At 37.0% G+C, this 11,531-nt stretch overlaps 1 protein-coding gene across 1 annotated transcript in view; it reads right to left on the bottom strand.

Annotated features, from left to right (window-relative positions):
• Positions 1 to 1,616: 1,616 nt before the first annotated feature.
• Positions 1,617 to 11,531, bottom strand: part of LOC119779883 (A disintegrin and metalloproteinase with thrombospondin motifs 20-like) — a 33,446-nt gene continuing 23,531 nt past the window's right edge. The window contains exons 4-8 of the mRNA XM_038279727.1: positions 7,323 to 7,576; positions 3,939 to 4,022; positions 2,036 to 2,160; positions 1,897 to 1,937; positions 1,617 to 1,750 (exon numbers count right to left, since the gene is read on the bottom strand). Of these exons, the coding sequence (XP_038135655.1) occupies positions 1,641 to 1,750; positions 1,897 to 1,937; positions 2,036 to 2,160; positions 3,939 to 4,022; positions 7,323 to 7,576 (614 nt within the window). The 3' untranslated portion in view covers positions 1,617 to 1,640. The remainder of the gene's footprint in view (positions 1,751 to 1,896; positions 1,938 to 2,035; positions 2,161 to 3,938; positions 4,023 to 7,322; positions 7,577 to 11,531) is intronic.

Below are 11,531 nucleotides of genomic sequence, written 5' to 3'. Positions count from 1 at the left end.
TGTAAGAACTGACTGCAATAACAAAGCAGAATGTTTCATCAAAGCCCACATCACTTTTTAACAGCTATCAAGGGATGCCAGTTAAATCCCTAACATGTCTATTCACCATCACATGTCCTTGAAGACATCTGAAAAAGGCCTCCCATCCTTTAGGCTAAGTCTTTTTCTAATATGCAGCCCACTTGAGCGGTTCCCACCTCCTCACAGGCTTTCCCAGCGCGCTGAACACTCCGGAGGGCCTACACCACCCTCAAACCTCAGCCAGAGTCAGCGCCAACTGGACCTCCAGCTGCTTAAACTTTAGCATAAACAGATCCACATGAGCTTGGAGGGAAAAAAGAAGGGAGGGAGTGAGATCCATCTGCTGCTGCTCTGGTTCAATCTCTCCACTGGAAGAATGCGTGAGCGTGACAGAGGAGGTAGAAGAATATCTGCCATTCTCAAGCTGCGACTTACACACTGACACTGGTCCTTTTCTCTTTCCGCAGCCAGACAAGAAAGAAAATCTCTCTTTTATTTTCCTGATTACACTCTGCAAAGTAGGTGGGCAGGAAGAGACAAAAGAAGAAAAACGAAAAGAGAAAACTTGGCAAAGAGTTAGCTTTGAAGGGATGGAAAATCACCTATGAATTAAGCTCCAGATCTAAGAAAGAAGTAGAAAATAATGCCTCTCAAATTGCAGCTTATTAAAATCACCTGAAACCAGAACCGCAGGAGCGAGAAGGCAAAACGTGATTTACCGGGATTTGGCCTCAGAGGAATGTTTGGAATAAACAGCAGACCATGCTGGAGATAAGGTCATGTGTTTTGACTTGGCCATTTTGAGACGGATAATTTATACAGGTCATTTTCTAACTTGACACATGTGTCAGTGTTTGCTTGTTGTGAAAACAGCATCCCTGCCAGACACGCACATTGTGATAGCGCGGCTGTCACTCAATGTTAGGGGACTCACACATGATTGCACTATGACATCACAAGTGGACAGAGGAAGAATTAGGAGTGGGAACCCAATACTTAGTCCAATTGCTAAGGCTTCAACGTCACAGAAAACAAAGAAAACATCATAAATATATAGTATATAGTATGAGTTGTAAAGTGAAATGTGGTGTGCATTTTTTAAACCACCCACCTTACTCTGATATCCCTAAATAAAACACAACGTGACTGCTTTCAGAATTTAATCTCAGTATTAAAAACTTGAAATTCACTGTAAACCTTTTGTTTTTTGTTTGTAAAATTTTTCAAAAAAAGTGTAATATTTTCTTTTACTAAAAATTCTAATAAAGTACCTTTTTTTTTTCATAACAAGACAAAAGGTAAATAGTCTTACAGGGTACTTTGGGCTTTTTCATTTATGTACACATTATAATCTTTCCGACCTTGTCATTGTCAAAGTAGAGTTCAGCGGACTGACTGGAGCTGTATAGGGGGATATTACAGGCCTGTGTTATTACAAGTCATTTTTATTAACTTTATTATGTCTTGCACCTGTGGCTGCTGCACCCTGCATCTCTTTTAAAGGGAGCTTTGTTGTCAAGGCTAGCTGTGAGGGGTGAGACGGGTTTTTCATGCATGCACTATGTGGGTGTGTGTGTGTTTAGAGGTGAAAGAGGTTGTTTCAGGCTCTGAACTGCAACTTACACATGGCCCAGCTCATGAGCGATGGTAAAGGAGGCACTAATTCCATTTTCTTCACTGATGGAACAGCTGCGAAATGGGTCACACATGGTGCCAAGCTCTGCAAGCCCTACAGATAAACACACACATAAACAAATACATAAAAATTCACATATTTTACTGTTAATAGTTTAATAAACAGATTGTTAAACATTTTATGAGCTGCTGCATGTCAGGTGGAAATTGCATTAAAAGGGACGTGAAAATATAGTTTACCTAAAGTGTCACATTTATCTTTTGCACGGCAAATATCTTCCCTGTAGGAAGAAAGACAATATTATTATTAGATGTGTGTTTACACAAACGAGTTGGATTAACAATTTTTCAAAGAAGAGCACTGCAGATGAATGTGCACCTGGTGATGAGAAGTGCTGTGTCGTGGTGAGAAGGATGGTTGTCGTCCTGGACATTTTGGCCCTGCTGCCAGACACAGAAGTTGTGGAGCGTGGTGGCAGCGTTGAAGCTCACAGTGGGCCCCTCCTGTTTCAGTTGAAAAGGGATTAATTGATTAAAAAGAAATCCCTAATTTACAGTTACTTAACAGGTTTGTTAAGTATAGATAAAGTGTTGTTTAAATGTTAAAAAGCTGTTTATATATTTGATAAAATAGATCACTTTCTTTGGTTCTCTTCACTGATAATGCAAAGCCAAATGTTTGTTTGAGAGACAACAGGTACAATTGCAGTTCTGTTGACTTAAAAACAGTTTGATCTCAAAAATAACCATCATCTGATGTCTACAAATGGCTACCAGGAAGGAGAAAAGGACATCTATCACGTTTTTTTTAAATTCCAAACACACTGCTAAGTTTAGTTTTCTCAGCACATTATTAACAAGAAAAAAGGATTGCAAGCATAGTACAGTTCCTGTAGCTTAAAGCCAGGCGTACTGTACACTGTGCGATATTTTCAATTGTTGCACGCTACTAAAGCTCAAACTGTACGACACTTTCTGACACTGTGCGGCCCGACGCCCTGATGCAACCTTCAACATCCAACTGAATGTCAAACATGTTTGATTTTCTCCTGAACTTACGATTCCTGATCGGGAGGTGGTCATGAGAGGCTTATCGCCCTCGTTACCCCCCGATACACTACATAACGTATGATGAGGCTGGAAGTCGGCCCGATCAAAAAATTCTTTGATTTGGCCCGAAAAGCGTAAAAAATCGTACAGTGTATGCATTTGAAAATTACACAAAAACAAAAACTTTGTCAGGAGAGTTTATTGAAGAATATAGGTTTAAATTGAGAAATAATATGAAAAACAGATAGTAAAAACAAACAGCTTTTAAGTGAGATGATTTAAGGAGAAGCTCTAGTCATTAAAAAAGGTGTTGAGAACATTTCTAGCCTATTTACATTGGATGGATATTATCCACACAAGATCAAGTCTGGCCGTGATCTATTTACTGCTGAAAGAAACACACTGCAAAAATGATCTCAAAATGAGTAAAAATGTCTTAAATTAAGGGTATTTACCCTTAATTTGAGCAGTTAAATAAGATGATTTGCCATGGAATTAGTATTTTTACTCTTAGAATAAGGTATCTAGATAAAATGCACTTGAAATAAGACAATGCAATTGTTTTTTCTTATTTTAAGTGTAAATTGTCTTGTTCCATTGTCAAAGTGTCTCAATTAAATCCTTAATTCAAGAAAAAATGCACTTATTTTAAGAAGAAATGACTTATTTAGATTTCATTTTGTTTGCAGTGCAATAAGACATCCACTGCACATCCACTAAGATGTTTTTAAGATATTATTTTATGGAACTGCAGAAGTCAGCTTTTGGACTAGAGTAGTATTAAATAGTAAGAGATATATCACCTGCAAGTAAGATATCAACTGCCTATAATCCTTTAGCAGCTCCCCAACTCCAAAATCATTGAACTAGATCTTTAAAACCCTGCTAAATAAAAGAAGTTCAAATGAGTAAAAGCCTTGTCCACAATTTAGGATTTCTTTTAAATATATTTTTCTCTTCTAATTAAACCTAGCCTCCAAACATTATAGAAAGTTTTCAAAATCTAGAATGCATGTACAGGGAACCCCACTGCCAATTCCCTTTTGCAGGTGCTTTACAAAAGTATCACTTGTTCTCCAAGGAAAGGAGACCCCTCATGTGACTTGAGACTGACAGAGTAATTTCATGCAGGCCACTTGAAAAAGAAAATCCAAACCAGAGACACCTGTGATGATGTCAGCCATACTGAAGACCTGCATACACCGAAGAGCAGTCAAGATCCTTGTACTCACCTGCTCATTGTGGATGACGACCAGCTTGACGATCATGATGTTAATAAGGTTTCCTACACTGGGGTCCCTGTATATTGCTGCTACCTGTAACAGAAATAAAACACAGAGACAAAAAAATGCACATCTCCACAAACCTGCACAGACTTTAAGAGAAATTAAGACATCATAACTACAGTATAATTTTGTATTATATCGGTTTAATTTGTCTAATGAGAGTAAAAATCCCTCAGTTTGGATAAGATAAACAGCAGATATCTAATCAATCTTCTGCTGCTCTGGAACCCCCCAGTCATGGTTGGCCAGGGGTCTCCTGGGGCTCCGTCCGGCCTCCTGACAGGAACTCATTAGTCTACCATAAACATTTAGCTTGTCTTAGCCTCGGGGTAGGCAAACGTGGTCTCGGCCTACATGCAGGGAGTCTTTGCAGGCTCTTAATCTAAGAGTGACATATGAGATGTGGGTGCATTTCCTCTTGCTTCAGTGAATGTTATGTGACCAGTGCAACAATCAGTGGTTGAAGCCGCTGTAGCCTGCAGGATCTTTGATCAAACTAAACAAAGATAGAAATGTAAGAAACATAACAAAAACAGCAGGATAATGTTATGTTTTTTTTAAAGCCAACAGTACAAGTATATTTACAACTTCTGTTAGACGTTTACATAAAACTATTATAAATATTAATTGCATCCTAAATCGGAACTTTAAAGACAGATTTTAATAGGCTTTGCAGATATCTAAATGGACAGTTTTATTGCCTTTGTGGGAGATGTTTAAAACACAACCATCTAAGCACAAAGTTACGTTTAATAATAGCCAGTGTCCAAGTATGTTTGCCAAAGCCAGCAACTCTTAAACAACCAAAATATCCTTTATTTACCTATGATACTACAGAATAAAACCTTATAAAGATACATCTTTTCAACTTTTATGAGTATGTGTGATATAAATTGGCTAGTTTTACAGTTAGCATCACATTTTTATTTGTATGTCTACGTTAAGATAAGAGAAAACTATATTTTAGTTTATTTATCTGACAGAATAACCTGTAAAAATTGATTATTAAAGTGGAATCTAGTTTGTATTCTAATGAAACAAATTTAAGTATGATTTCTAGATTCTAGCTCCTATTCTGTTTTGGAAAAAATATGCCGATTTCACTTGAAAAAAATCCTAAAACTTCTGAAACAAGCCATTTTTCTATATTTATGAGTACAGCTAATGCCTGTATCACTTTTGCTCCAAGTTATTAAAACTCACAGTGGAGGGACCAAAGAGCCCATATGGCTCAGGTTGCTCACTGAAAAATGTTTTACCTAATGACAATTACTTAAAATGATTCCAGGTAAATTAATCGGTGTCACTCAAGCTTTAATTCTGAACTGATCAAACCTGATCTTTCTTATGTAAGTTGAGTCAACAATGTGTGATACTGAACCAAAATGTGAAATGGTATACATTTAAAAGTGTATTTATTCCAGAGATTACATACATGACGCTTTAATGTAATCCACTATTTCACATTGATCCATCATAATTTATGGATCATAAAGATTATAGGATTTATAGCTCATGATATTTAAATGATATCATAAGGGCTGCTTAGTGGATCAATGGGTAGGACTGCTGCCTTGCAGCAAGAAGCTTCTGAGTTCGATTCCCTGCCCGTGGCCTTTCTGCTTGGAGTTTGCATGTTCTACATGCATGGATTCTGTCCTGGTACTCTGGCTTCATCTCACAATCGAAAACATGACTGTTAGGTTGATTTACTTTTCTGAATTCTCCTTAGGTGTGAGTTTGTGCATGAATGGTTGTTTGATTCTGTGTTGCCCAGCGATGGACTGGCATCCTGTCCAGGGTGCTCCCCGCCTCTCGCCCATAGACAGGTGGAGATCGGCACCAGCACCTCTCGACTCCCAGCTGTGTTAAAGCGTGATGGAAAATGAATGAACGAATGGATATCTAAAGGTTATGAAAGGTTTACTACTATGAAAGGTTTACTACCTTTCATATTTTCAAACTTAGTTGTGGAAAGGACAGACCTTATCCAGTTATTGATTTTCACAATGTGGTGTTATGACACTATTACCTTTGACTTGAGGTATATTTACCTTGCAACTTATTTTTACTGTAAAGTAAAATGAATGGTTTTAAAACAAAAATACAAGTTTTCATTTCAAACACTATCATTTTTTATTTAACCAAATGACACGGACGTTTCACTTTTTTCAGTGCTGTTTTTGGATTAATGTCTTTGACAAAGTAAATGAGATAAACATTACAGAAACATCATCACCAACAAAACATTAAACCTGCTTCAGTGGAAGTGGAAACAAAATAATTTGATGCCTTTCTGCTTTAATTTTTTTTTTACTTTTTGGAGTAAAGGCTGTGAGATTTTTTAAGGTTATCAGACCATGGGGAATCTTCGACTTGTGTTTAAACCTGGTAATAAAAGTTAACACATTGTTTTACTGACCTCTCTCTTTTGAACAACAACACAACACTGACAATCATTACTCTCTCCTATGTTAATAAGTGCTTAGAATCTGCGGTTAATGAAACTGGAAAGACATGGCAGAGGGAACATGCAGTTCTGTTCAACTCTTAACGTAAACTTTTTTACACAGTTTGACTCAGATATTTAATAACCATGTGAGTCGGTTGACTGTTCGACTGCTTTGGGACTCAGTGAGGGTTCAGCTGCAGAAGCAATTAACTGGGCACTGTAGTTTTGGCTCCATTAAGCTTAAGCCACTGCAATGTTTACAAGCAAGATTTCTAACTGTAAAACCTGATGATGGAAATGCTTTTAACACTAGGTGCAAAAAACATGTTTATATTCTCACTTCTCAGATCTACTATTTACTTATGGGGACTTTTTTTCTCTCTTCTGGACGTCTCTGATTTGTTTTTCCATTCATTTACATACTAACCTTTAAACGGATGGATTTATGTACATGGGTTTTGCCAAGTTGTTTTAGGAAGAAAGGTCATTAATTGTCATTAACCTGCATGAGGCCTTAGAATATGAATTTTAAAATGCTTATTTACAAACACAAAACACATAGTGCAGCTTGACACATAGATTAAAACATTAGGGTGGTTTAGTTATATTTAGATGTGTCAGGAATAAGGCTAAATCTGGATTGCAAATCTTTTCTACGCTGCAAAAAAAAAAAAAAATAGATAAATTTGGAAAACCTGCATCAAGAAGCTCAAAACTGACATAGCTAAATATCCATATGGGTCACAAGTGTAAAACAAGCACAATCAATGGCTCCTTAGATAGGAAGACACATGGCATTAAAAACCTACATCTTGTTGTTAAATTATAGCAAGCAATCAAAGCAAACATCATAATTTTAGAAGTATTATTTTACTTACTACTGACATGATTGTTAAGATGTAGTGCTCCAGGTTGCGTCCATGGTGACGGGCCATTTTGGCGTCCGCCGTCACCATCAGCTCAACGTAGCGAGGGTAGGAGAGGAAGCGTTTGCGCCTCCGAGGGGTAGACATGCTGTTGTGTGTAGCGTTCTTTTCATCGAGGTGATGCTGATTTATGGTCGCTCTGAGAGAATCCACCTCCTCAACAATACCTCCTCTGGTCTTGAATGTGGCCGGTCCGTCTGAGTTTTCTGTTTTAACAAATTTTTTGACAATTACTACAATTCAAATCAGGTTATTATGAATTAAGGAGTTCATCCAAGATATGGGTAATGATGATTGCATAAAAGTTAATATTTCTAAATGTAAGTAACTGCTTAAAAATACAATAAATTAATTTAAACCACATATTTCGACATGGATCTTTCTGCAAGATGTTCAAATAAATACATTATATAGCAATATAAAATACATTATACTGTACAGGTATAGAAAATAAGGTCAGCCTCACATTTAATTCCACTTTTTATGGCCAGAATAAGTCAGAGCTATAAGACATTAGGTTCACATCATTATATTCAGCAGGTTTCAACCTCAAACAAACACTTTGGTGTACCTTTGAATACTAAAGATAAGAAGGAAAAGTAATAGTTGTTTTTAAGAAGATCACCACCAAGAGCCTGAATTAAGAAATATCAATAACGTTTTTCAGATAGTTAGTTTGAAGCTTTATCATTTGGACACACAAAAAAAGCTCTGTTTAGCATAAAATACATACATGTTTGCAGAAAAAAAGAACTTACACCAACTATGAGTAACAAAGCTGGAAGTGTCAAGGTTTAGACCTGACCAACACACCATCATAAAAATTGATATGCACTTCTTGAGGGTGTTTATGGTAAACATGAGGACATCTGTAATCAAAACTGAAGCAGAACTGGACCCTTTGACTTGAAAATTACCTAAAACATTCTTGGTGGAGTCAAACTCAAATATTTATCATTCTAAAGTTCAGGGGGATGACTTAAACAGGCTGTATAGGAAAAAGCCAAAACAAATTTAAAGGCTGATATGGAGGAGTGGGAATATATTCACAATAATATTGTTATTATTAGATATGACATTGTTGTGTCATATGAGTCTGCAGCAGATGTACCAGAAGACCACAGTCACTGCACTCACTAGGAGCCTGGTCAGTGTTTTCTTTTATTGGTGGTTAATACAAAAAAATTTAAAATGTTTTAAGGAGTATACCAAATGCATCTGGTGCCGAGGAGCAATGGTTTTATTTGCAGGCTTCAGTCGAATGCATTCAACAACAGTTTCCCGACCATGATGACAGCAGACGACTCAGCATTTTCAGCAGGCTAAGTTCTCTCAGCTGAACTGCACGTGTTGATCTGGCTCTGACCAGGAGATTCCTTCATCATGACAGAGTGAAGTTAAAAGAGGGAGACAGGGGCAGACTATAAGCGTAAGCAGGTTTCTCATTCATAGTAAAGAAGGGGAAAACTTGCAGAGTTTAAAGGGGACTTATTTGCACGTTCATGGGTCTACACGAACTTTGAGAGATATTTCCTAAGAGGTATAAATGGGAAAAAAAGAGATCAAACTCAAATGCTTTTGATCAATATAGCACAAAAGTATGGTCTACCTTATAGCTTTGTCACAGAATATAGAAAACTTACAGCAAAGTGAAAAAACAAGAAACAACTCCACAAATAAAGCTGCGGAAATATTTAAAGCTGGGTAAGGTTTTAAATTAATACTCTAGTGTGATCATTCTATTCAGAATTGATCAATCCATTATCCAGAGATGAAACCAGTAGTGAAAATGCAGCCTCCCAACTGAAAGTGTCAGTTAATTAAATAAAAATGCAATGAAGAGGCCTATGCAGTGCCTAATTTGAACCTCTAAAATTAAGCAGCTCTCTTATCTTGACAGGGTGCATTCTGCAAACTGTTTGGTTGGATCTGTTATTAATCAGACCATCTCATTATAAGATCATTAATACATTTGAATGCTTTAAACCAACAGAACCAATTTTGTATACATAATCTATAAATAATTTCTATAATCCATATTTTCAGCATAAAAGCCATTTGTGAGCTTCTAGATATCACATAAGATCCATCTCTTCAAGAACACCTTCCTGCTTCTTCCAACTCAATCTGTCACATTCTAAGGTCAATGGAAACTTTATTAAAAGCAGGAAAATATATATTTAAAGAGCACAACTGATTTGCAAATTAGTGTTATATTTAATTTGGCTGATGAACAAAAATGCTTATAATTTATTTAGCAATATTATAAAAAAAATATTAATGTGTTTGGGGGGCAAATTCTGTTACGAAGGTACTAAACGTATTAAACCAATGTTTCAGCATATCAGGGATAATGAAGAAAAGAATTTGCAATGTTCTTTCCATTTAAATAAAATTGCCTCTCAACCCAGAACTGAAAAACATGACATCAATGGCAAAGAAAATTCTGCTGAGGCAGGGGGAGCTGGTACCATATACCAGGGCAGTGGTCCACATCTAACTGCCATGAACAGACAGAGGAGCTGTCTGAGGTTTTTAATGTAGAGAAGAACAACAAATGTAAATCCCTCTATTGTCCCACAATGAGGAAATTCACTCTCTGCATTTAACCCATCCCCTTGCGTAGCAGTGTTGTGTTAAGGGATCGAACTGGGTACTTGCAACTTTTTCAGTGGCCAAGTGCACTGCTCTAACCACTAGGCCAACCCTCTCCAGATGAAGGAGGAAAGGATATTCCAGAAGGACATTGAGATAAGGGATGAGAGTGAATTCAGCAAGCAAGAGAAAATTTTGGAAGCATCAAGTGAGGGATGCACAAATATATTGACAGCGGCCCAGTTCAATGAACGCTGGTCTCACATTGCTATTTGCATTCTGGGATTTTTTCATTAATAAACTGCATGCCTGCCCCAGAGTATCTCTGAAAGAGCTGGAGAGATCCACAGCTCATCTTAAGACCTAGCATGATGACAGGACAATGATTTGTCACACATTCCACAAAACTGACCTTTTGAAAAAGAGCAAAGTAATTTTTATAAAACAAGCCTTAAGAAGCTTATCACTTACCAAGTAAGAGACGAGAAAGCATAAATAAGGATGCTCTAATCAGATGAAACACAACCATAACATTGAACACAACAACTCCACATTAAAAAATTCCCCAATGGTGGTAGAATTGGGTTTTGGGAATAATGTGTTTCAGTATGGAAAGGGGAGTTGGTTGGAGTGACATTGATGCTTAACCACTTCCAATTGGACAACCATCAAAAAAATTTAGCCAAATATACTATATCTGAGTGGTTAAGTTCTTATCAAATTGTGGAATTTAGATCTGTTTCTGCTTCATTAAATGTCAAATCAATATCAGATAACTGGGTCATTAGCTGAACTTGTCCAAATGTTGGGGTTTAGGTTGAATAAATGGTGCAGAAATAAGTCATCATTCTCAAAAACTCTATCCAAAATTACCACTTGGTATTTGCAAAAATAAGGTTGATGAAACAGCTGTCTCTAAAGTGGAAATGACACCTACTTGCAGTAGACATGCAGCTATGATTTCTGTAAAACTGAATGTATGCTGGTGAAGATTCTTTGTCATCCAGGTCATAGTAATTCCAAAAAAGTAAAAAACAAACAATCCAGGGGCTACTATAAGCTTCAAATTCAACGCTAATTCTGAAATTTTCAATTAAAAGAGCTTCCTGGATGAGAAGCGAAAAATCTTCAAACTTGGAAACAAAGTCCAGTGGATTGTTTTTTTTGTTGTTTTTTTTTTACCTTTTTGGAAAACTGAAAGTAGTTCTGCAAAAAAGTTTTAAAGGCAGACTGAAAATGAATGAATACCACTTTTTTTTGCTTAGTAAGTTCTGTTTAGGCAACTGCTTAACCAGGAAAAACCATCTAAACAGGGGGCTTAAACATGACTGTCACCTACTTACAGAGCACTTTTAGGAAATAGAATACCCTGAAGATTCACCTCTCACCTGCCCTTACCTGATTCACACTTTAATGAGACATGTGAGCAAAACCACTCTGTCGAGTGAGTTAATGGCCCACCAGAACCCTTGAATGACCATTAACACCCTTCAGGTGACCCCTATGACCAATCCAGAAAGAGGGGTCAGAGTCCCCTTTTGTTCCCCATAATTCTTTGTTACACCT

This window comes from Cyprinodon tularosa, unplaced genomic scaffold (assembly GCF_016077235.1).
Source record: "Cyprinodon tularosa strain WSP-4 unplaced genomic scaffold, ASM1607723v1 ctg1520, whole genome shotgun sequence".
Classification (NCBI taxonomy): domain Eukaryota; kingdom Metazoa; phylum Chordata; class Actinopteri; order Cyprinodontiformes; family Cyprinodontidae; genus Cyprinodon; species Cyprinodon tularosa.
This window is presented reverse-complemented; position numbering and strand designations above follow the sequence as displayed.